Source organism: Argiope bruennichi, chromosome 11, assembly GCF_947563725.1.
Source record: "Argiope bruennichi chromosome 11, qqArgBrue1.1, whole genome shotgun sequence".
NCBI lineage: Eukaryota > Metazoa > Arthropoda > Arachnida > Araneae > Araneidae > Argiope > Argiope bruennichi.
The window spans coordinates 6,427,354-6,455,030 of record NC_079161.1 but is presented as its reverse complement, the minus strand read 5'-3'; the positions used below and the strand labels follow the sequence as shown (position 1 = coordinate 6,455,030).

Genomic DNA, 27,677 nt, shown 5'->3' with positions numbered 1-27,677 from the left:
TATTTGGATAAATGAGCATGTTAAACACAGTTCATTTTCTAAAATTATGGAATTAAATTGCACATAACTCAACTTGGCACAAATAAAGAGTAGCAAGTGGAAACAAAATTCTCTAAACTTTAGCATTTCTGGAAATTTTAAATCTTATTTCACCCCTGAACCACTGCCATAATGTATTAAAATTTATGCTCAAAATCTTTTTAAAACAATTGTCTCAAGTATTGAGTAATATTGCATCTGCTGGATAAGCAAACAGTTAATTCTTTTTGAAATATTAAGACATTAGTATATTGTTTTGTCAGTGAATGGCTGTTTTCTTTTGTTAAGTAATAACTATTTAAGATTTGAGATTCAGTTTGAAATATTAAAATTTAAAACCAGCAAAAAAAAAAAAAAAAATCTTTGTTGGTTTTATTTGTTTAATGTCTTAAATAAAATGTATGACTTTTAATTCTATTCTAATGTTTAAAAAGAAAAAAAAAATTACTTATTTGTTATTTCAAAATATTTAACAATTAATTTTTTTTTTTTTTGTGAATTTAGGTGAAGCTAATAAACAAGTTAGTGACTATAAGTTCAGACTGAAAAAGGCAGAGCAAGAAATTACTACTTTGCAAAGCAATGTGAGTCATTTTAATGTGTGCATCATTTATTTGAATATGTATGTTCTTGTTAATTTTTTATGTATTGTAACTGTCCGATAAATGTTTAAAGGGACTATTTGTGCTTATTTAATGATGTTAGATTTCCCAATCTTATATCTGATTTATAATTTTGATTATTGGATTGTTAGTAGCAATTTTATTTGGTGTTGGCTCAAATTGTTTGAAGGGTTATAAGTAATTCATGTTTTGTCTTGGTTTGATATATTAGGTGCAGTAATGTGAATCAGCAACAACTGACAAATCCATAATTTAAATGTAGTATATATTTTAAATGCCAACATGTTTATGGATTTTACTCATTCTTTTTAATAAAGCACTTTTTCACAATTTTATTGAATAAAAATGGTTGCTGTACTCAAATTTCCAGAAATTCAAGTCCTTAAAAAAATAACTGAAATTTGAAACCAATTTTTTTCAATTTGCAGAAAAAAGAAAAAAAGGGGGGGAAAACTATTTTAAAAACATTGCTTTATAATTTCAAATCCATCAGTTAATTGAAAAATTTTGATTTTTTGAATGAAGAAGTTCAAAAACAATTTTCAAATTTTTTAATAATTGTGTATAATTGTACTTGCTTAGGATATTGATCCACGTTTTATCTATTGTGTATTATTTATTCAAAAAATTGCCAGGTGGAAGAGAAGATTATATTTCAAATTTTTAGAGAATGTGGAACTTTCTATGTGTCTATTTGATAGCTTTCAGTGTCATGAAAAGTGTTGTTCTTGCAAGCCTAAAAACTGTCAATCGAATTACTTTGATTTTCAAATAAAGTTTCGTATGTTTGTATCAGAAAAGTTAATTCTAGATTCTTTGGAGACAAAATTCTAACAAATCTTGATTTTTAGAAAGAAAATTTCAGAAAAATAGGTAACAGATTTGAAACGTAAATACCGGAACTTAATTTGTACTTTTATTCTTAAAGTTTCTTTCCCAGCTATATACTCAGCAAAAGGATGAATGTTTAGATACATGGAGAATAGCCAAACAAATCCTGCATTAATAGCCAACAAGATAAAAGCCATTCTTTCTTTTTTAATTGCTAGTGCCTACAAAGAAAGAACGCTATTCTATTTTAATAGAATTGAACAATGCTTTGAATGGTGTGGCTTGTAGTTCAATAGAATTTGAGTTTGAAGTATTCAAAAATCAAATTGGCAAATTTTTTTTCAAATATTATAAATCTCAAAAGTTTTATCAGAAATGTGGGAAATAATTAAGATTCTGGTGATATAATCCCATAATCAGGCCATAGTTGAAAAGGAAGTTTTTTTAAAAAAAAAAATATTGATATATAATATGTTGATAAAAATATTGATATATAACATATTATATATATATATAAAATATGTTGTGGCATTTGGTTTCAGCTGAAGTGGTGGGAAAAATGCAGAGGAGTTGAGAATTTTCTAATCACAAAAGCACGTGTATATAGAAGGGAAGGGGTACTTGTTCCATATGTATTCGAAAGAATGAAGGTTGTGATCTGAAAATGAGCTTAAGAAAAGAAAACACTTTGCAGATAAAAAGGAAAAGGACAAAATCTGAAGAATTAAATTTTGTAAACTGTGGAAATTTACAAATAAACTTGTAGAAAAGGCAGTAGACAAGAGATTTCAATCCATAGCGAAATGAAATAGTTTTACGAATTGAAGCTTTAAAGTATAATTTAAAATATTTTAATGGCATTTTATTTCCATTTTATTTGTTTTAATATAAATAAAGATTTCTTAATTTATACTTGTGTCTTCCTATTTCGATTCATTCTATGAAATTAACATTTTTTAACTAATTTTGTTTCTACTGTGAACTAAAGTGTGAATGTGTTTGTAGTTGAATATTTTAGTAGTTTGTGTGAAATTGAAATCTAGTAATTGATAACTGTAAAGAAATAGGTATTGTGATCTCAAAACCCATTTGGGGTTGCAAGTTTTAGCTTATTAATTGAAGGCCAGCATAACAAATCTCCTTAAAATTCCTTCCTTAAGCATTTAGAAATAGTAAACTAAAAAATAATCATCCATTTTTGAAAATTTAAGATGAACATATTTTATTTAAATTTATTATTTGCATTACTATAGTTCAGTATGAAATTTTATAATCTGGAATTTTCTAAAAAACTTCCTTGAAAAGTCCTTGAATATTTTCTTCAATAAAAATGGCAACCCTATTTATATAATTTTTCCCCTTTAAATTTTTGCTTTTATGTGTTTATGTGGACTTCTTGTACTTCATTCTTAATGACTTGAGTTATACATATATTTTTTATGATTATTATCTGCTTAAGAATTTCTCACTAAAAAAATTTTCTCCTTCTGAATGTTAATGAGCCTTACACACTCTTAAAACTTGAGTGAGAGAGAGTATAAAAATTTTATGACCTTACCTATTTTTGTTTGGTTTAGAGCCATCTTCACAAATGATTGTAATAAAGAATTAAATCTATTATGTCTTTAGTACTGAGATCGCATGAATAGAGGAAAAATAAAGTGTTTCCATATCACTAATTATATTGTCAAAAACTTTTAACAGGTCGGTACTTTTAACTCTGAAAATAAGCTTGAACACTATTTAAAACTGTAAAAATATGTTACAAAAGCTTCAAAATAGGTATAATAATAAAAGATAATGGCTTTCAATAGAAAGTTTTGGTTCTCCTTTCTCTTCTTAAGTATAGCATGATTTAGGAAATATAGGCAAATGTAACATCTCAATAGGTGAAGAAAATTTTTGCAGTTTGTCTGATCTGGTTGCATGATTGAAGCTTTTAACAAGATTATCTGAAGTCAAAGGGTAGCCACTACCTCGTTAGAGCTTATTCATGTGTGGCAATTTTATTCAAATAATGTAAGCTTTATTTGAGCTTCATACTGAAAGAGCACCGTTTCACTAAAATGAAGCTGAAATAAAATAAAAGTTTCCATTATGCAAACTCAAAAATTATTCAGAATGAGGTAATTTATTCATGTATTGTTACAATAGAAATTATATACAAATATGAATTATTATATAGAAATGCCATTTTCTGTATAATAATTCAAATTCTATCTTGGATACATTCCAACCTAGTCTGTCTAAATTACAAAATTTGAAGCACTGAGTTGATTTATGTCTCCTTTTCAAAGCTAAAATTCTTTTATAGATTTCTAGACTAGAAAGCCAAGTTGCAAGGTACAAAGCTGCCACAGAAAATGCTGAAAAAACAGAAGATGATTTAAAAGCTGAAAAGAGAAAAATCTTGAGAGAAGTATGTTTATATTTTAAAATTGCTCTTATCAATAGTTATGATATCTGAATATGCCAATTTGTTTTGAATTCAAATATAAAGACTCTTTAAATATATTAGTATAGATGTTAAATGTTCTCCCATACAATATCTAATTATTTGTCATAATATTTTGGTTTGAAAATTTCCATTTGCTACTTTTGATTTTCATTTGTCCAGATGTTTTAAATGAACTTGAAAGAAAGGCAGACAGAACTGAATGATTTTTATAATGAGTCACAAAGACAAAGGATTATTTCCTTAGAAAGGTTTTGTCATGAATTAAGTAAAAGAAAAAGAAACATCAGATCAGACCTGCAACACAGCATGGTGGAATAAAAATTCACAATAGCAATGCTGCTAGAGTAATATCTTCACAAATTATGTGCTGCATGGTTAATAACATATTGGGTCATGCAGTCTCAATCGCAAATCTTTGAAATACTTAGAACAAGTGATCAAAAAATTTGCCTTTCTAAGTAGTAGATGCTTCATATGTTGTAAATACTGTGCACTTTACTTGATGCTTTTTCTTTTATTTTATCCTATCCCATAGAGAAGTTTCTCTTTCAAACTGCTTGTTGTGCATTATAAATGTACAATCTAGGCTTACTTACAGACGGAAATATAAAAGACAAATCAATATACAATATTCCATGTTTGCAGTTCTTTTTAATATTTCTTATCAGTTTTCATTTAAAGAAGAAACATTGATTAAATTGAGATATTTTTACTTTATTACTTTTAATTTATATTGAGGTTGTATTGTTATTGTCAAAAGTCTGACTAGTATTTAATTTCAATTTTCAGACTTCCCTTATTTTGGAAATTGTATTTCAATGTTATGTATGAATAATTACTGAAAACAAAAGGACATTAGTGAAATATAAAACTTTTCAATATGTCCATGCATAAACTTTGCTATGTATGAAGATAGTTTATTTTCAAAAAACATTATTCAAAATGTTTTCTTAGAGCTTTTTAACCATTTAAACATTTTTTCATTACACAATAGGTATATATTTTTAGTACTTGCTAGATTTGTCTATATGGAGTGCATTCAAAGTTGTTGTGTTTTGTGGCAGTTTTGCTTGTGTGTGTTTTTCTTAAATTGGCTGGATTTTATTTTTAAAAACTGAATAGCAGTTTTTCAGCTTTTAAAGTAACCAGAAATATGACTGTCATTTTCCACTTGACTTTGTTTAGTTGTGTCACATAAGTGAACCATATGTTTCCTATACATACAGGTGTGATCATATAAAAAAAATGGAAGTAATATAATTACTTTATTTCTTTTCTTATATTATGCAAGAAAATACTGATGATTGCAGTCTCCCGAGTATCTTTTTTTGAGAATGGAATGCTCTTTGTTATGGCAAAACTAAGCTGGCTGTTTGTATATCTGAACCATATGCACTTTATACCATAACACAATGCAATCTGTCTGTCAAAATTAATTTTAGTCTAAAACATTATTCTAAATACATAAATTTTATCATTGTGGATATTAAAATTAAGTTTTTTGGATGCTAAACTCCGTTAGACCATTAAAAAAAACTTTTTGTTAACTTACATGATTTATGTTTAATTAAAAAAGTGATTAAAATTATTAAGTTAATCACTGCAGAAATTCTGGTTTCTCCCTTTCGCACACACACATTCTATATCACAAAACAGTAATACTTCTTTATTTTTCAGTTCCGAGAAGCCCAATCTCGCATCGAAGAATTGGAAACTTCAAATACTCATCTCCAGAAGCGCATTGATAAGCTCAAGTCTGCCCGGACTGCTCTAATCAAAAGCTAGTTTCGTCAGTAAGTGTACATGTTTGTAAAAGGATGATCTTTGTACTTGTGCTCCCATTTTGATCCACATGCAGAGTTTATTACCAGTCAGTGACCTTTGATACGAGATAGTTTTTAATATCTCCTTGTATGTAAATGTTGTACTTATGCGTTTTATACAACAGTTATGTTCCTGTATGAAATATATGAATTGTAAACTAAGTCTAGCTTTATCTACTAAAACATATTGGCTTTTTGTCCCTTTTCTGTGGCTTTTTTTGTACATTTTGTATTTAAATCTGGGGGTTGAATTGTTTTTTTAGACATTAAAAAGATTATTAAAAGGTTAAAGGCTACATTTTGTTTGTTGGAGATGCAAATTTAATTCTATTTAATAATTGCTTTTATAGAATTTAAACTATTTGCTACCTCTAAATACAACTGTTTTCAGTGTTAATTTGTACTAACTTTAAGTATAGTAAAAGTATTTTTGTATTCATTTGAGAGTTCCATTGGTAGCATCTGACCTGATATTGAATGGTGCATTACAAGTCTTCAATGATTCAAATGAATTTCTTGTGAGGAGATGTTCTTGTTAAACATTATAAATGTACAAGTACTTAGTCAGTATACTACTAATATTTTCTTTAATGTTTATTCTAAAAAGGCACTGATCATGAAATGCGAGATTCAACAAGCCAGTAGAATTTTAAACTTGAGTACATGCGCCTGCAAGATAGTTTTCAGTATTATATACTTTTTTACTATTATTATTATTTTTTTTTTTTACTATCTGTGATTAATTTCATTTTAATGATATATTTTCTTTGTAAAATAGGGTTTTATTTTTTAAATCAATTTTCTATTGTATTTCCAAACATGTTATAATAAAAAAAATTAATAATTGTTATTCTTAAATGGCATGATAATGATGTATGTTGGTGAGAATTAAATGCATTTTTACGATTTCCGAATTCAGCGTATTGAATAAAAAATTACTGATGACTGTTTATAGCATATTTTGTATCTCGGTTGCCTTATTGCTTAAAATTTTGAATTTTTCTTTCTCACAATTTACTATTTATTTTTTTCGTCTTAAAGTCGTGTTTCAATTGTAAATCTCACTTTTGTGTGACTCTGTGAAGGAAAAAGAATGCAATACAAAAATTTTCCTGGTGAAATTTTGAATTATATCATTTATTTCATGACTTCATCTGTGATATGTTTGTTTTCACTCAGATTTTTTCTCCTTTTATCTTGTGTTTCAGTTTTTAAGGAGAAAAAAACTTTGTTATATTTATCATTAAGTTACCTTATGACATTTAGTGTTTTCTTCATTCTTTTTCTAAACATATTAAGTCTTATTTTTTATTTCTCCAGTTAGTCTGAGATTTGCATATTTTATATTTCATGTCATAATTAAAGTCTAAAATTGGAAATATTTTTATTTAATTATCTATGTTGTATTTGCATTCCTTCAAAGTGGACCAGGACTAATTTGGATTTTTTTTTTTTTTTACTGTTGATTTTTTTTATAAATAATTGTAATTTCTTATACTGTGTTTTATAAAATTTTCATTTTCATATTATAAGATGAACACAGTGTATGAGAGATATTTCTTTTAAACATTTATTGATAGTTTTGAAATATCATGATCAGTGTCTTCACTTGCACTTTTTGTCTGATGAAAAATGGAACATTTGTTTGCGATGAATTTTAAAAATAATATCTGTAGCTTAGTTTTAAAAAGCCATTCTATTCTATTGAACCTAGTTTATAAAATAATTGAATTGAAGAAACTACATTGTATGAATGATTTCAAAAATAGACAAACAGTCATTATTACAGATTTTAAATCTGAATTCATTTTATATATTGGGTTTCAAATATTGAAAATCATTCAGAATGAAAAATTGACTTTTACCTTCTAAGTGATTTGAAATGAAGTATTGATATGTCTGATTTCTAAGTATTAAATATAGCATATGTTCAGTTTCTTTGAACAGTGCATATTTTTATCTGTGTTGATGAAATATTTTTACATTTAAATATTTTATTGCCTTTATTTAGAACAGGGATATGGGCATATCCTTATTGAGATTAATATATTAATTTCAGCACATGAAATCCTAAGTGGATTGATAGTTCATCTTTGAGTTTCATGTATAAATAAAAATCTAATGCAAATCCAAATATTTTTAAGGAAATTTAACATCTATATATTATATGGTTTTGGATATTTATTTATTTATTCATTTGGAGTAAGAGTCTTAATTTTTTTGATGAACCAATTTTTAAAATTCATAGTAGAAAAAAATTGGTAACAAAATAACAATGTGCTCTATACAAAATGGTAATTTGGACTTAACACTTGCAATCATGGCCTAATATGCATTGCTGACCAGTTAGGGCGGATTGAGCAAAATACACAATTTTGGTAGTTTTTTGTGGTTTTTCTGCTCATATCCTAATGTAGCATCCTGAAACTTTTTGCATTTACATTTTACTGATGACAAAGCACTCTGAATATTTTCAAAACTAAATTATCAGTAATTTGATTAACACACATTAAATTTTTTATTGAAGGTACTGGAATGAATTCAGTGGAAAATTCATGTCAGAATTTCATATTATTTATAATAATGAATTATGAAAAAATCAAAAACTAAAAAGTAAGAAAAATATTTCAATTAAAAAAATTCTTGCCTTTATAATATTCTAGTATAAATATACTTTTAAAAACTTGTTTTTATTTAGATACATTAAAAATGTTCCATTTTCATCATAAAATACTGAGTTATTTTCTACTCCCATTAATACTCTAACCTTTGTTTGCAACTTGTTGAAGTGCCATGTTGTTTGTTTATTAAGTTGAAAGTTTTGTTCAATAACTGGATGCTGAGCTTCCATATTTTGTATTAGTTTTTGTGCATTTATATTGATAGGTATTCCAATATTGATAACCTCTGTTGAGCAGAGGAATGTCCTATACGAAGCATTTCTTTTTCAAAAAAATGAAATTCCTACTGTACATATAGTACTGCATACAAAGGTCTATTAGAATTAGCATACAATCCACTGTAGCTTTGTAATCATAAATACTAGAGAAATGAAATTTTATTGGTAAAAACACTGGTTTTTGAAAACGTCACTTGGTATAGGATCCATTTACTTTACTGCATAGCAATGATCTTCGTTTTAGTAGCGTTTATGTTTGTAAAACTCATGAGTTTGACCAATACACCAGGTATGCAATGAGTTTGTTGTGATCTTGAATCTGCCTCTCATGTTTTCAGCTTTCAGTTGTCTAGAGCAATAGAAATCCATTGAGGTTTGATTGAAACTGTATGTGTGTCAATGTTCTTCTAGTATTGATGCTTGATTTTCATTACTGACGTATCCATAAATTTGTGTACAGTCTTTCCAAAGAAACCGATATCATTCCTTGGTAATAATAGTTCAAAGGGGGGGGGATGCTGAATCATCTGCTTATAATTCCAAAAGAGTGTCACCATCAATTTATTGATATAACCTGGCCAATCGCAACTTCTTTCAAAACAAAAATTCGGAATGCTTTCATTGAGGATCCACCATGATTAATTCAATGACTGCTCATTTTTAGAAAAGGATGTTATCTTTATCATCCATGGTTGTCACAACTGGGCATAAAAATGAGCATTAGTAAAAGACCAGGTGTTCTAGTTTAAAAAACTTCATTTCTTCAGTGTTTATCATTACTGAACTGCAGAGAATTTGTACATTCCTTTTCGAATGACTATTAAGCAATTCTCAATAAACAGTCAATCAATATTCTTTCATAGTCATTATTTTTGTTCCAGCATAATTATTTGCTTTTTGTAACTCGACTTTCCTTTTTATAAGGGCTATGCAAATATGCCAAACAGTGCCTGTATGAAACATATACTCTTTTGTCCTCCTTTTTCTGGATTTATAATTTTGATAATAACAAGCTTTGTCTTAAAGCAATAGTAACTGAATAATTTTAGAATAGAGACATTTGATGATAGTTTATTATAACATCACTGTTAAAAGTTTTTATGAAATGTTACAAAATTTAATTTCATTTCAGAATAATAGTATCATTATTTCTGTTTAGTAGTTCTATTTTAAAAGTATGTTTGTAACATTTTTTTTATTTAAATGGAGTGTTAGCTGGAAGGAATAGCTTTGGATTTTTTAAAAGATAATAATGGTGAAAAAATTTTTTTTTTGTTAAGTTCAGTTATTAAACTTTTTACTAATAAAAACTTATAACCATAAAATCTATATTGATTTATGGGTTTTTTTTTTTTTTTTTTTTTGCTTTGTTTATTTCAATAAAAAACTTAATGTAATATCCATCCTTTTCTGTAGTTTTTTTTTTTTTTTTTTTTTTTTTTTATTATTGGGAGGGGGAATTAAATGCTTACTTTCTTTGTATCAATAATATATAACTAGCAAGCTGTTTGTTTTCAACTGATTTAGCTTCAATTTTAATTTAAAAAAGTAACAACTTACTAAAGGATTTAAATTAGGAAATATGCTTTTGGTAATTTGATTTAAGATTTTTTTTTATTGCTTATATTAGCTGTAGTGTGCTGTTATCAGAATGCTTGTGTTGAATTCACATTGTTAGATGAGTGACCAAAAATTTTTGGATAGAATTAGAAAATGGCATTCCACTAGTATGTTTCCTTTTTGATTTGCAAAAAATAATAATAAATAAATAATATTTAAATGTTTTTCTTGTTAATATTCTTAAAAATTAAAAATCTTATTTAAGTTTACTTTTTTTAAAAATTCTCAGCATTATTTCATAATCTCTGGGCAAAACATCCATATAATTTGTTTGTGGTTTTGTTTCAACTTTAAATTTATAAAATAATTGCAATTTTATTATTATTTCATTGAAGAATATTTGATTTATTTTTATTATGCAAGTTTTCTTAAAGATGTTAGAATTTTGAAATACACCTTCTAATGTAATTGTTGGACCAGTGATAAAATGATTGCATTATCATTCCAAAAATATTACTGCTTCTATCTGAAAATATGATATGCATTTTAGAATAATTTTTATTGGAATTATGAATATTTATGAATGATTTGCATGATTAATAAGTAGAGAAAGTTTACTGATGGTATACATTAACATATTTTAAAATATAATGTGTTTTATTGGAGATGGTATTTGACCTTGTCTAAGACATATTAAATTCACTGTAATCATTTCTTACAAATCTGTGTCTTAAGGATTTCATTTAATTGCTTTCATTTATTCCTCTTTCTTTGCAACACAAATCTATTTTCATCAAAATTTGTTTTGTAAACATAGCAGATATTACTTTGTTTTAATAGAATAAAAATTTCTTAATAAGAAAACAATATCTTGAAACAAATCTAAATATTTGTTTACTTTCATGTTGTAAAACAGTGATTATCAGATCAAACAAGGCTACTTGATTACTAAATTATTTATTTGTTAATCTGCAATATTTTTTTGAAATGAATACCATATTTTCAAGCAGAGTGAGTTCTGTTTTAATCCATTAATTTAAGTGATAAACTGAGTATTAAACTGGAGCCAGTAAACCTGGGATGTTTTTTAGAACAAAATATCTTTGAAATTACGTGATAGTGATAAATCATGCAAATAATGAATGGATCAATGTTATTTGCAGAAGATAATGGTGGTTAAAAAAATTCATTTTAAAAACTGTAAATTTGACTATCTCACTTTAGGTGTGATGTTTATATAAAGTATTGGGATTTAGTTATATCAAATGTTTCATGTTCCAAAAATGATCCCAAAAATTATTATTGTTATTGGTAAATTCATGTCTGTATTATGCTAATGATTAATTTATAGATATTTTTAATTGGGTTTTTGAAACTTTTAGTTTTCTTCTCTTGTATATAGTTTTTCATACAGTTTTATAGCCCAGCTGCTTCAGTGTCTTGTATTGTTACCGAGATTTATTACTCCGTAATAATGTATTAGTATAATTTTATAAATAAAATGTTTTCATACTTTGAATTATTGGTCATTTTGTACTGAATGTATATGTTTCATTTTTTATAACTTATGTTCTCAGTAGAATAATTTAAAAAAGGTTGTTATACCAAGAAAATACTGTTAACAGCCAGTAGAAAATACTAATGGGGGATGTCAGCATATCATAATTTTCCATGTTTATTATAAAGTCGTACTAACTTACTCATTGTAGAAATCATGTCCCTGTTCAATTATGTCCTAGTTATCTATCCTATCCTCAATCATTTGACATTTGAAGTTATATGAACTTTCTCAGTAACTATACTATGAAAAATAATTTCTTCTGTTGTCACTCAATTATTTGTTTCAGATTAATGCATCTAGTAACTTTTTTAATGGGGGCTTGGGCACTTTTCTTTTCATATGCCTTGAAAATGTGATGATTTTTGGTTTTTACTAATTTATCACATTGCAGGGGTTCAAAATATTAACTGTGATGCAGAATGAATGTTTAATAAAATCATTTAAAACACCACCAGCAAATCTATGATTTTGAAGTCAAGACTATATATTAATTTTCATTTTTGCTGTTTGTATTGCATTTGTATCAAGCCTTTGGCTGATTGGATCAAACTCTATTCTTTTAATTCCGTCGCTGCCAAACGCCCTTCCGCTAGTGTGGCGTGGAAATTTGGAGAAGGGATTGCCAGCTCAGGTGTCGTCGTCGTCATCTGATCGCGGTTCAAAATGACGCGGTCCGTCCTAAAATAGCCCTATTGTTGCTTTAAAGTGGGACTGATATAACTAAACTATTAGTTTAGGGATAAAAATATATGCCAAATTTTCATTAACCTAATTAATTGCATTTTTCAATTTACAAGTATGCTAGAACATAAATTTCTCATATACAAATTTCATGTCTAATTTGATAATTTATTTCATAACTTAATTGGAATGGTAAGACATAAAATCATATTTGTAAGCCCAATTTAATATTAGAATGAGTTGGAACTACTTGTGAAAGAATAAATTTTAAAAAACAACCTTTAAATATATCCTTTTATTAGTTGATTAAAGAGTGGAAATTATTGCTTATTTATTGTAGTTATGAATCGGTATTATAAATATTAAGGAGTCTTAAAATCAATTTTTTTGCAAATTCCCTCGATAGCACTCTACGCATTATTTCTTAAATCAGTCAGAGAATAAGTCTACACATTAGGGAAAATGTTTTTAAAAGTAGAAAGTATTCCTTCCGAAACATGAGTAAGAGCTCTAATGCTAATTAATAGACGACTGCGAATAAAGACAACGTAAATCTGATAGAGTTTGCAGAACGCGTTTGGTCACGGAAGTCAAACTTTGCAATCTTTCGAACCGTGCAATCGTTTTTCCTTTCAAGCGGAATTTTCAAAACATCCATTCGTTGTTTAGATAAGCAACATAAAGAACAAATTTTTGCTCCAATTACACAAAGTGCCGAATTCTTATCCTATTTCCATCGTGCAAAGGCTTGTCCGGGAGCGAGGATTCGATAAAGGAATGAAAATGAAGGTGCGTGCTTCGGTTTAAGAACAGGAAGATTTTCAGCGGAAATGACTCATGTAAGCGGCTTCAGTGAGTTGTTGATGTTCCGAATCAGATTATTTTGTTATGCTATTCGTATTTTTTATACCATACTTTTAACAGATTTCTAAAGACGAAATTTTATAATTGATTTATTCATTCACTTTCTAATGGCTAAACCACAAACTGGCTGCTCCGACTCACACGGAAAAGTGTGAATGACCGAACCGACGCAACAGCAACACTGGCGGGAACTATGTTTCAGTCTTAAGGGCCATCACCGGCCACGGTACAACCCTTCCCTTGGGAGGTACATCCCCAGTATTGTTTTCAATTTGGATGATGATATTATAGCGCGGAAAGGCTTCGGTACCTCTTTTCAGGAATTTAGATCTACAATAGATGCCAAACGATACGTATGGCATGCGCATTCAAGAAGACCTGGTTTTGATAACTTTAAAATATATAAAAAAATATATCAAAACTAAATTACGTATAATAAAATCACCTAAATTTTATCTGATATGTGTTTTTTATGTGATAAATCTTGTAATGTCAATTTGTGTTAATACATATAGTTTAAAAATTACCAATAATATTTTAGTTATCTTCTTTTTTTTATAAATACGTTTTTAGTTTGAGATTTGGAAAAATCTATTTAAAAAAACAGATAAAGAGATAAATTTTTAGATTAACATTCTAGTTCTATAAATTCTTAAAAATTCACTTTCTTCAATATTAATGAAAATGCATTCCAATAGTTTTAAGTATTTTTACGAACTAGATAGAAATATTGAATAGGGAAAATATTTGAAAAATGTTTTTAAAATGAAAAATAAAGTTTATAATTCTAGGGGGGAAAAAAAGAAGGAAAAAAAAAACCTTTTTGGAACATTATCCAATCGAAAACTGTTAAGCAGATCTAAATACTAAATTACTGTATGTTTGAAAAAAAGTATCCAGTTTCTTCTAAAGTCCGTACAATATAGCTATCACACATCCGGCGGTGGATTAAATTTTGTAGTGATCTTTAGACAATGCTATTCATGGGTGCTCTCTGAATTTCCAAAACAAAATATTTTTATTAATTATAATTTAATCTTAGCTTAACTCTTTCTAAGTAGCAAATTTTATCCTATTGAAATTATAATCTTCAGTTGCGAGTCGCTTCTTGGTTTCAATATTTGGCCTATAAAATAATAGAAATGTAAATTTAAAAGTAATTTATACAAAATTGTAAATATATATATATATATATATATATATATATATATATATATATATTTAATACAATCCGAACTACAATTATTAAATCAGACTTTTTTTTTTTAATTGTAAAGCAACATTTTGTAAGTATACTAAAATAAAATAAAATTTGCGAATAGTAGTTAATAGGAATATTATTGCAGCAGCATTCAAAATTCGAACGATTTTAATTTGAATAAATTGAAGTGCACGGCCTTTGTTATTTGAGTGAAAGCACCAAATAAATTCCTTTGAAAATGCCGCAACATCTAAATAGTTACTTATATTTCATTTAATAATACGGTCTTATAAACAGATAAGATCTTAATATATTTTTTCTTAAGAACATATATTGGCGCAACGTTAAATATAATGTTTAGAGGTTTCACGGAAATCAAATACAGTTGAAAAAAATGTCCTCTCACAAACAAAATTCTGTATTGTTTCATAACAATCGGTTTTCATCAAATCAAGCACTAACTGCAAGTAAAATAATTTATCACATTCTTTTTCATCAATTATCTTTACAGAATTAAGAAAGCATTTCATTGGTATTGTTCAATCAAGCTTTAGAATCTTCTGTCATAATTAGTAATCATTTTAAAACAAGCAAAGTAAAAAAAAAAGCAAATAACAAACAAAGCAAAAAAAATAAAAAAAAAATCAAGTATTCGTGAATGCTTCACACAGCATGTTTCATCGAAGCGTGAAGATTTAATTGCTGCTCGCATTACACGTGCATATTTTGTACGAAATGAAAATGTGTTTCGAAGATCTACAAATCTAATATATAAAAATGGATATTTGTTTGATCTTATTTTATGCGCAGTCGTATTGTTCATCCGATGGCGATAAAACTTTGCCAACTTATTGCCTTGAATCTAGAAAATTCATGTTTTTCACATGACCAGTTGTATGTTAGATGCTCACGAGTCGGACAAACACGAAATGTGTTTGTTTTTTCTGAAGATGGAAAATCAAAAAATATTGTCTACCCTAAAGTTTATCTGAATAATGAAGTTAAGAAAAAATAGAATAAATATTATTTATACTTCTCCTTTGTATAGCATTCAATTTCATTGAATGCATTCATTGTTGACAAGAAAATAAATATCATTCCTAATTAAACAAGATAGCTATTTCCACATTTCAAAAGGTATTTCCAAAATTATTTTCTGCGGCAGCAACATACCGGGTACTAGCTAGTAGCTAAATAAAAGTCATTGATGGATGGAAGACCCAATTTCAAACAAAATAGCAAAAAGTATAAATCAATTCTAGATATGGAAATTGAAGACATTCGAAAACACAAACACAAAAAAGCCATCAAAAAGCGCCTGGAAAGAGATTGAACGAGCCTTTCACTTAAGAATGATCAGATTTTAATACTGCTATTAATGCTATTTTTGCATTCAAAATCATAAGAATAGTTGCTCTCTCTTGATAGCTCTTGAAATTGCGTACTAAACGAGTCTTTAAATTGCGCGTAAAAATTCTGTTTTAAGACTACCCATTGCAATGGTTCTTATGACAGAACAATAAGGCGGTGGCCTGGTGGTAAGATCTCAGCTTCGAAACAGGAGGGTTTCAGGTTGGAGATCCGTTTACACTGAAGGACCGTCGTGCAAGCGGGCTTGGTGCACGCTCAATCCGTCGGGGCCGAACACCCTCCTGATGGTGTGGTGTGGAAGCTTGGAGTAGGGAGTGCCCGCTCAGGTGTCGTCCTCGTCATCTGACTGCGGATCAAAATAACAAGGTCTGTCCCAAAATAACCCTAGTTCTACTTTAAAACGGGACTTTAGTATAATAGACGTTATAGAACAACGGCAAAGTTTCTGAAGATCACCGGCCGCGGATTTTACAACCCATGCTACGTTAACACGATAATCAGAGCTAATTTTGATTGAGTTTTAACCTCCCTGGGATGTGTTGGAAGGGAAATAAAATTCTTGGGTAAGTTCGTAAAGGGCCGTCTGGTTCAAAGAGGGCGGAGACGGTGAAGAGTGAAATTCTCCTTTTCTCATATCTTTTTGATGACTGAAGATAAAAAAAAAGAATCAAATTAGGCCAATCAGCGTCTCATTAAGACGAACCATTTTTGTATTAAATTTTTTTCTATAGTTGCCATTACTTATAAGTTAGAAGCGAAAAAGTACTTGAGTACTTAAAAATTTGTAAAAATGAGTGAAGCAACAAGTCGGCCAACAAGACTATAAAAGGCTTTATTTTCTCCAATGCTATTTCAAAGAAACATTTCTTAAATATGCCTCCTCCCAACAGTTTTGAGTAAACAGGGTGACTCACACGTGAAAGTTTATCTCTGGTCTCGAGATACTTTTGTAACTCTTTATCGCATCTGTCCGTGCGTGACATCACTCTTTCCTTTTTATCGATCCGCATTCGTGCTTTTTATGCCGCCGTAAACTGTCGGAATTTCTCGATGATGCGCAGGGGAATGTTTTGTTTGAACGTTCCTCCAAGACCACGATATTTATTAAATGCCAATTGGATCTGAACTTTGACATTTGTGTTATCGAGACCAGATGCCGAATTTATATTCTTATCTTATTTCCGTCTTTATGTTATTATCTCATTCGCATATTCATGAATAAAAGGGGCGATAAGGCCCTTTGTCTAATTTAGTTGGAGTGGTGTGAAAGTTTGGAGAGGGGGTACTAGCTTAGGTGTCTCCCTAGTCATCAGAGCGATGTTAAAAATGACGAAGTCCGTCCCAAAAATAGCTCTAGTGTTTCTTTAAAAAACGGGACGTTAATATATCTGGACTAAACCGGTCAAAAACCGACAATTGTTTTTATAAAACCACATGCCATTCATCTAGGTCTTTGCGTTCTCCAAAGACGTTGCGTTCCAAATTTGATGGAAATCTCCAATGATGACGCATCGTGTTCACAGAGAGGCTTTATTCCAAAAACGATGTCTTCGGTGTTTGAAGTGCGGAGATTTCTCAAAATCTCGGAATCGAATTTTTGGTTTATTACAACATTCTGCGCGAGCTTCGTATGCAAGAAACTGAACATTATTGAATCATTCTGATCCGTTCCTTCCTCTAACAAATAAACAAAATGATGTAAAATTGCTTTAATTCTTTTAACGTTTGTCTTTAAAAAAATCCCTTTATTCAATTTTCTTTCCTCAATGCGATATTTTGAACCAGAAGCAGAATGAATGCCCCGATAATTACGGTGCCATAGCAGTAATCAGTGGAGGATAAAATATAACAGATGAAAGATTTGACCTTGAAGATAATTTCCTTATATATCTTTATCTATGTCAATAATCTATCGTCGTTTCTATTGTTTTGACGGCGTGAAATGGTAAAATAGAAACATCGATTATTGTTCGGAATGCATCTCGTTTAAAGTCTGCGAGGATCGATAATGACACCTGTCTGTTTCATCTGTCATAGAAACGAGCACTTGTGCTCGCCTCTAACCCCGGCAGTGACTAATAAAATCAAATTTATCTTTCATTGATAACTTTACACAAGGCAGTAAAAAGCAAAAATTATACGAATAAATGTCTAAGTCACCTCTTTTCTTCTTATTGTAAAACAATGCTTAAAGACTTTCATTATTATTAGGTTTTTTTTGTTTTGTTTTTTTTGCTTCTTAGACTTGTTATTGTTAAAAATCTGTAACGTTGCTTCCCAGCATGGTTGGTTCCATCGTAGGAAAGACCGCTTTACGATGAGCTCTATTGGATGCTAATCGGATGCCGGATCAGTGACCCCCTTGTTGAGCGACACAAACTTGGTGACCGTTTGGCGATGAATTTGGTGACAAAATAGATAACACTGGAATCTTCAAGAATTTTGGCGATAGAATCTGTAGGAGCCGATATATGTTTGATTGCTCCAGAACCTTCTCTGCCCTGCTCCTGAAACTATAAAAGTACGGCAGTCTAAGTTGAAGACGTCGTGTAGAGAATCGTCGGGAGGTTTAGAGTCGCATTGCGAATCAACGGCGAATTGTTTGGATCCGTCCAACGAAACGCAAGCGTTGAGTGGATCTTAAGCGATTGCTGAATCGAGCTGTGTGTCGAATCCTGGAGATTATAGAAGCAGCATCGAGTCGTGTAAGGAGTTGCCAGTCGTGTAATAGTGAGTCAGCAATTCGATACAGCTAAAGCGAGGAAATAGAGGGAGATTACTGTCCAAACCCAGTCCAATTACTGTATAAATAAGCAGGTGCTTAGAGGACAGAGGAATGAAAATAGTGCATCGTTAACGGGTTGATGCTTGTAATAGGGAAAGGGGCATAGGCCCGAAATCATTACTCGAAACAACTGGGCCTTGACATCTCACCACTGATGCCTATAGGCAGAGCGCGACGCAAACGTAATAAGCGAACAAACGAATAATCAAATCAAACCGGTGGGAGTGGCTTTCCGAAAACTTTTCTGCATGTTCTCTAATAAAAGTGTTATTCCCCAACCCCTTCAAAAAATTGTGGACCTTGGGTAAACAGAGAACACCTAGCATGGCACTAGTATACAAAAGTCATGGGATAACAATATACAGATAGTAGTGGCGTCACGTCAAAATGTATAAATGGGCATTGCATTGGTAGGGATTTCTTTTGTATTTATGGGATTCATGTGAAAAGGTTTCGGATATGATTATGGCCACTCAACGGGAATTAAGAAACTTTGAATGTAGAATAACAGTTGGAGCTAGATGCATGAGACGTTCCATTTCGGAAATCGCTCGAGAATTCAACATTCCGAGATCCACAATGTCGAGAGTGTGCCGAGAATGCCTAATTTCACGCATAATTTTCCACCATGAACAACGCAGTGGCCCATCGCCTGCATTTAATGATCGAGACCAGCGACGTGTGTGTCGAATTGTCAGTGTTAACAAATAAGCAACACTGCGTGAAATAACTGTAGGAATCAATGCGGGACGTAACAGGACGTGTCCGTTAGGACAGTGCGGCAAAATGTGGCTTTGGTGGGCTATGGCAGCAGAAAACCAACACGAGTGCCTTTACTAACAGTATGACATCGTTTGCGTTTCTTCTCTTGGACTCGTGACCATACCTGTTGAACCCCAGATGAGTGGAAAACCTTAGCTTGATCAGATGAGTCGTGATTTCAGTTGGTAACAGCTGATAGTAGTGTTCGAGTATGAGACAAACCCCACGAAACCATAGACCAAAGCTGTGAACAAGGTACTGTGCAAATGGATTATGGCTCCATAATGATGTAGGCTGTTTTTACATGGAATGGACTGCGTTCTCTGGTCCAACTGAACCGATCATTGATTAGAAAAGATTATGTTCAGCTACTTGGAGACCTTTTACAGCCTTTCATGGATTTCATGTACCCAAGCAACAATGGGGTTTTTATGGATGGCAATGCACCATGTTACCGGGCCATAATTGTTCGCGTTTGGTTTGAAGCACATTTTGGACAATATAAGAAAATGATTTGGCACCAAGATTTGCCGACAAGAATTAAATTGAACACTTAGGGAACATAGTCAAGAGGTCATAAAATGTTGCCTTGCGCAAAATCCTGCACCTGCCATACTTTTGCAATTATGGATGTCTATAGAAGTAGCATGGCTACATATTTCTGCAAGGGACTTCCGACGATTTCTTGAGTTCATGCGATGTTGAGTTGTTGCATTTCACTGGGAGAAAGGAAGCCCGAGACATTATTAAGAGGTATTCCATGACTTTTAACGTCACCTTAGTGTAAGTTAATCTTAACGGATTCCAAGCCATTGGCCCCTGACTTTAGTGATAAAGTGAAGGTTCTGAAAAATGTAAGAATTATGACTTTATCTCTCTTAGGAATCGGGACCTCAAGATTCGCTCACAGAATTCCATGTGACGTCATATTTTGTCGAAAAGATATAAATAATCGAAATACCGAAACAAACAATTCGCTGCAGTTCTATTCGAAGTGCAAGTTGGTATGCTGTTAGACACCGACCACTACTGATCGAGCTTTTAAAATAATTTAATTAGTCTTTACTATGGACTTATGCTAATTCTTCCAGGGCTGTTCTTTGTGTATACATTGGTTGTGTGCATATGCTCCGTGTATTATAGAATATTCCCTGAATCGCTTTCCAGTACCCAGCTTGCTAGTTTGCATTCATTGCACATCCATGGACGATTTTCATAACAACACTTAAGTTGTCAAAATTCCATTGAAATAATTTGGATGTGCACGACTTAAAGAAGTATTTTTGCATGACAGTATTGAAAAGCAAAGAAAACAACAGCCTGGCAAAGTTTTCATACCACTCCTACCTTCCCCCCCCCCTCTTGAAGTCGGAGAAACTAAAGATCGAGACCTTAAGATACTTTTCTGAATCCAAACATCGTGACATTATGAAAACTTTCAAATGTATCTAGATATTAAAGCCAATACCGCATCGCATACATTCTATAGAACTAAGAAACAATAACATTATTTCACAAACAATTCTTTCCCTCTTCTGTCACAAATGGAGGGCCGTGGTGGCCTGGTGGTAAGGTCTCGGCTTCGGAACGGGAAGGTTTTCAGGTTCGAGACCCGATTCCACCGAAGAACCATCGTGTAAGGGGCTCTGTTGCACGTTAAATCCGTCATGACCAAACGTCCTCCCGCTGGTGTGAAGAGGGGGGTGACCGGCTCAGGTGTCGTCCTCGTCATCTGACCGCGGTTCAAAATGACGAGGTCCGTCCCAAAATAGCCCTAGTGTTGCTTCAAACGGGACGTTAATATAACTAAACTAAACTCTGTCACAAATGGAGATAAGATATTTTGCATTCTATTTAAAAATGTGCATTAAAATTCATTAACTAGAGGGAGTGTTCTCCCTTCGACTTTTGCATATAATGTGGTGTGTTCTTTGCTTCATAGTGCAGTAAGATAAACCGATTTTACTTTGAATTTCTTTTTGTCCAAAATTTCAAACACATCTATAATTTTCCTGACAAGATCACACACCGAATTTCATTTGTCTTGTATTTTCGGGTGATCACATTTACATACATGAACTGCCAATGCTACGATGCATCTGGAAAACATTTACGATTTTGTAGTGATTTTGATGATACTTCACTTTTTAGATCTCTCTGAATTCGAAAAACACATTTTAAGAAAATGTCCGTTGTCCGTGACAAAGATACCTCAAAAATGTTATGAGCTAGACGGATAAAATTTAGCACATGATCTTATACCAAATTAATAGATTTATGTTAAATGAAGAGCAAAATCTATTCAGAGGAAGTCTGTCTGTTCGAATATAAGTTTACATAATAGCTGCAGGACGAAGACAACTAGATGGATAAAATTCGGTACATAGATTTGAATCTATATTGTATACATCTATCAAATTTTGGGTTAAATCCGACAAGGGGCTGTGGTGGATTGGTAGGAGAGAGGGGACCTTGTGGTTCGCAGTCCAGCAACATGACCACGATACAAAAGCAAGTGCCCGTATAGCGTAGTTGTTAACTGGCTTATAAGCTATTCACTACAGGGCTGAACGTTTGTCAGTCTGTGCTTTCAGAATCACGTAAATGCTGTGATCCAAATGAGCAATGACTTAATATAGTAAATTTGGTATGCGATTTTTTAAGTGCAATGATAGTTCTGTCAAATGTTGATTTCACTTAGTTGGCTAAAAATGCGTTTAAAAGACAAATTTAACTTTATTAGAGTAAACGAGAAGGTTTTAGAAAAATCACTCCCGCTGATTGTGTCATTGAGTTGACCGACATGCATGATTTCAATCATGGGATCTCCAGGAGATTTAAAATGAGTTTCCAGCTCTGAGTGTTTGATCGATTTTGAAAATTTTATTTTCATACAAGGAAATTAAAATATTTCAAGAATTTCAAGCATGTTAATCATCTGGCAAGGGTACCGCCCGTGTTCAAATCTGATATCTGTTTACGACTTGCTGATGCAATTTATAATCCGCAGCCGAAGTAGAAACGGCGACAAGAAAAATAATAAGGCTAAGTTTCTACATTTGGTTTTAAAAAGAAAGAATGGAGTTCCACGCGCAACCAACCGGGAAATGCGAACAGTACGAAGAAAACAGAATTCGAAGAAAAAAAAAATGGATCACATTTCATCGAATTAGAATATCGGCGAAAGCGCTTGTCCCTTTTAACTGGCGTTTTCTATGAAATGCTTTTTTTCCCCGCTTCATATCTTCATTGCAGCGTTGCAAGCACTGAAAATGAGCTTCAAAGAATTAATACATAAATTCAGATTTGCCCTATTTATATATCAAGTTACGATAGACTCGCTTTCATTTAAAGGTGCAAATATGTCAAGAGGTCTCGATTGCAAAACCCATTTGGAACAAACGTTATTCTAAAAGTGTTCGAGTTCCGCGAGGTTGTCCTCGCCATTCATATTGACGAGTTCTGCACGCAAGAGGTTTCGTTCTTCGGGAATTTCAAAAGCATGGAATTTATCATGCGATATGTCGCATTTTATGAAAAAGAATTATTAAGTGTGAAATGTGAGTGAGTTCTCTAGGAGAGTGGAACTTTCTCTCAATCGCATTTGCGCTCACTCATTAACGGGTGCTACTTGCGCTCATTTCGTTGGTTTATTGGAACTTAATTACCTTTAAAAGGAAAACTTGGGTCAAATGATACTTTTTAATGAGCGAGCGCAAATGCGACTGAGAGCAAGTGACACACAATCCTCAACAATACATCTGTCTTTTAGTGTGTGTTACTGTTTGACAACGGATTGTAAAACCTACCGCGCTTTTGCGCATGCGTTAGGATGGGGGTTTCATTTGAGAAAACAGGGGTGAGAAGAAAGATGAAAGGAGGCGATATTTACATTTAAAAATGAAGTACACTCATTGCCGTTTTATGAGACGTAAACCTTACAGATAATTAGCAATACAGAAGGAAAAAGGTACTAATGTACAGTAAAATATTTCAGAGCAATTTTTGTTTAATGTATGGGGCATAAACATTAAATTATGAAGAATAAATAAAAAAAAGTCTGTTCTTAAAATTTAGTAATTACTTTTTTACAAAATAATAATGATCTTTTTTTTTATATGAAAATGTTTCTTTTTTATATGTTATTGAATTTTTTCGGCAATATTTTAACAATAATAGATAAACGAGAGTTTATTCTATTTAAAACATTTTATTTTCCTTTAAGGAATTGCTGTAAATATAGAACGTCTTAAAAATATTATTTTTAAAATGTATGATATTTTATGCATTTTACGTATACATACTCGTGAAAAAAATTTGAACTAAAAAGTATCTAATGGGGAAAATCCAAGGTTAAAGGTGAATACCGGAAATGCACTCATCGCTCCTCGTCTCATCCCTAAATGAGATGGAATCGTCGAAATGTGGTCGTCTCAGAATCCATTGACGAAAACTACATAGTTGCGTATCACAAACCATTGTGAGAATAAGTGAAAGGACTAAATATTATTGATATCCATTTAAACTTGAATTTAAAACAGTTTTTGTATATTCTGTTTCATTCTATTAAATAAATAAAGCAAGTTATAAAAATTAAATTTGCAAGATTTAGAGATTAAATTTGAAAATTATACTTCAGTTCATTAGTTTAATTAGTATTATGCATACTAAAATTACAATTTTTATAAATGGCACGGCAGAGTTATAGATGTATTCCTTCTTAATAAATTTTAGACGTTAATTTCTCTCATTTATTACTTTCATCACTCTTCTAAAACGCGATATTATTCGTTTCAAAAGAGTAATCATTGCGGTCATCGACATTTATCAGAGACAGCTCCATCATGTTATCAGAGACATGGAGTGACATTCTCACACTGATATTGATTAATTGTCACGTGTCGTTCGTTGTAAATACACCAAAACTTTAAAACATGGCAGCCATTTTAATGCGTGAGCGCAAATGACACTTTTTAATGAGTGAGCACAAATGCGACTGAGCACAAGTGACACACAACCGAGTTCTCTAGCTTGAGCTAAACATAAAACATATTATATTGTGGAAGTATATAAGACAATCCCAGAAAAACACTCCCATTAGTTGTTTGTTACAATGAACACGAGTTTATTTGAATAATGTCGTTGGCACCGTCTTATTTTTCATTCACTTGTTTATAACACGTAAACTATTTTACTGACCTTTCATTTCAGAGAATTAAAGTTTTATTAATGACTTTTAAAAAGTTTTATTTTTACTCTGACTTGGCAACCGATAATCATAGGTAATTGATAAGAATTCTCAAGAAAGTGTACCTTTTCAAAATTTTTGACATATGCTTATACCAATTCAAAATCTTTGATATATGCGTGGACTTGATGATTTTAATGCATCAGTCCACTTGGATAGCATAATCTTTTTATTCTTCCTTAACAAAGGACATATGCTGCTGTCCAGAATGATTTTTCCACTCATGTGTGGTGCATTTGCAAAAGAATTCTTCTTTTCAAGAATTCCAATTACGGTTTTTTTCAGTGAATGATCTCCTTTCCTAGCTTCGGCGCAACCCTTCTCGACTGAGGTCTCGTAGCGAACTCTGGCTACTAGCCGTAACCGAAAAAGTGCAGAGGGCCCACTCATGGACCACACATATGTATGTAAACACATTTTTTTACCAGATGCGTGGCCGAACAGAGAAGACACTTTTGAATTTTTAACTTCCATTTATTCCATCCCGGGAGGCATAATATGTACAAGGAAGAGTGGTAAGAAATACGTCTGTCTACTTCGCGACACAAGAACAAAACAGCGAAATAGACCGAAATTTTTCCCTCAGTTATTTTATACTATGAGATTCTGATAGGGATTTCATTGAATTCATAGGGATCAATTGAATAAAAAAAGTAAGAACTGGATCTGGAAACAAGAGAACATTTTAGAATAAAATTAAATTAGGATAAAAATTTGAAAATTAATTAAGATTTAAATTAGATTTTGAAATACCGTACATTACGAAACCTGCCAGTGACATTGACCGAATAAGCCCCTTAGACATCCATGGTTTTAAAGAAATGATAGAAGCACTAAACGAAATACACAGCCATCTAAAAGAATTCCCCAATCTTCTTAAAGCAGCAAAGGCTTTAAAGAAAACAGTACATAAAGAAGAACGTACCGAAAGATCAACCTGATGAACGCACTTCCTGAATAGCCTGCTTGGCCCTCCTCTAACAATAAAAAATCCTACATGTTCATCCAAAACCAAGATTCATCTCTCCACCTTCCCCTATGCAACGGATGTTTACGATTGGCTTTGCGATGATCCACGACAGATTATTGCTTTGCTTGTCATGGCTCATTTTCCACCTAACTTTCATGAAAAACATCAGTCCATGTCATCTTTAGCCCCGTTTGGACGATTCGTTTCTTTACGGATATGGTCGTAAATCTGCAACCTGACTCATTGTAGGACCACCTCCGACTGTGGACGTCGATTCGGAGCTTCTCGCAAACTGTCGGCAAAACGAACAGACATCAAAGAATCCCGGAAAACCACAAGAGGGGGGAAAGAGGGCAAAATGAGCCTGTCTGAAAACGCGCATGGGCATCGGAACGGGGCTTTATTGCAAGCAATGCATCATCCACTTCTCGTCAAACCGGAGGTAGCCTTCATTGGGGAGTACTCCGTTAATCCATCAGAACTCAGTATGTATAAGACACAAGGCATCCTACTGAATGTCATGGCAAATATGAAATTCCCATTTTATTTTAATATTTTTCTCGCATATTGATAAATTTCATGAAGTGTTCTTTCAAAATTACATAAATACTTGCATCGATACGGCAGCGATTTCAGTTCACGCATCATGGTTATGTGACAAGCATGGAAACATTTCTTTGAGGAATATTCTTTTTTTTGACCAGTTATAGAAATTCCAGTATTCTCCCATATTTTCGAGATAAAAAGTATCTAAAATGAACAGTCATTTCGAACGTTGAAGTCTGCACGCAAATGACATTTCGCGCACACTTGAAGGCAGTTGCTGCAGAAAAAGGACAACTTTAAAGATTTCATGTCAGTGCCTGTAATAAAGTTTAAACTTTGAAAAAAAAAAGTTTAAACTTTGAAATTGTTTATCTTATTATCTGTGTATCACTAATAAGCTTTGCTGAGAATTTGCAAAAATCCAGTTTTGTTTTCGAATTCTTATTCACTTCTTCATAGATTAGATATTTCAAATTTTGTACAATAGTGTATTTTGAATGACAATATTTTAATATTTTCAGAACTTAATAGCTGAATTAATATATTAATTCGGTTGATATGAATGCCATCATGAGAAGTGAAGCTGAGAAAAATTGATTTAATATTTACAACAATGAAAGAGTGGCAACACTCTATAGAATAGACTGTTTGATTGAAAACTATCAACTTTGGCATGAATGTACTTTGGAGAAAAGGAAAGAGTGTATCGATTTCTTTGAAATTTTAATAACAATTTTCAATCGATGAAAACGGAGTGATATTTTGGCGTTTTTCAGCAAGATCTCATCACAAATATTTATGCAACTCCATTTTAAAATTAAATTACAGAAAAAAGTGAGTTTTATACTATTTTAAATTTAAATTTATCTATCAAAAATACTAATACATTTTTAATAAATCAAAGATTTTTGGGCACATGCAGTGCCATCTGGTAATGAATTTGAATATATATAAGCATATAATTTTTTTAATCCAAAGGCAGTTTCGAAGACATTGAGGAGACTTTCGATTTCTTGACGTCGTTTTATTTCATCTCGGAGAAGCACGCATTATGTACAAGCAGGAGTGACGAGCACACACACAACGATACAGAAAGAAATGAGGGAAGAACTCATAAACCTTTTATCCCTGGTATTATATACTGTGATGTTTCAATAGGGATTTCCATCGCATGTCAATCCAAAAGCAAGGGAAACACAGAGATCTTTTAGAAGAATTTGTCAAATCAGCGGTATTTTGTCCCTTCACTCGGAGTGTGGGAACGTTTAGGCTTTTAGCCGATTCAATAATTTTACAAAGCTTCTGTTGAATTAATAAGATAGAAAAAGTGGAATGGGATCAGGAAATAGGAGAATGTTCTAGAATGAAGTTAATAGGGGCTAAATGGAGCTAAAAATTAAGAAATTAATTAAGTTTAAATTAAATTTTAAAATATCATTACATATATATATATAT

The 27,677-nt window shown here is 31.4% G+C and overlaps 1 protein-coding gene across 1 annotated transcript in view; it reads left to right on the top strand.

Moving 5' to 3' along the window:
- LOC129957110 (leucine-rich repeat flightless-interacting protein 2-like) overlaps positions 1 to 9,974 on the top strand; it is a 31,668-nt gene extending 21,694 nt beyond the window's left edge. Inside the window, exons 11-13 of the mRNA XM_056069258.1 lie at positions 544 to 623; positions 3,808 to 3,912; positions 5,629 to 9,974. Coding sequence (XP_055925233.1) covers positions 544 to 623; positions 3,808 to 3,912; positions 5,629 to 5,736 — 293 coding nt within the window. The 3' untranslated portion in view covers positions 5,737 to 9,974. The remainder of the gene's footprint in view (positions 1 to 543; positions 624 to 3,807; positions 3,913 to 5,628) is intronic.
- Positions 9,975 to 27,677: the final 17,703 nt, after the last annotated feature.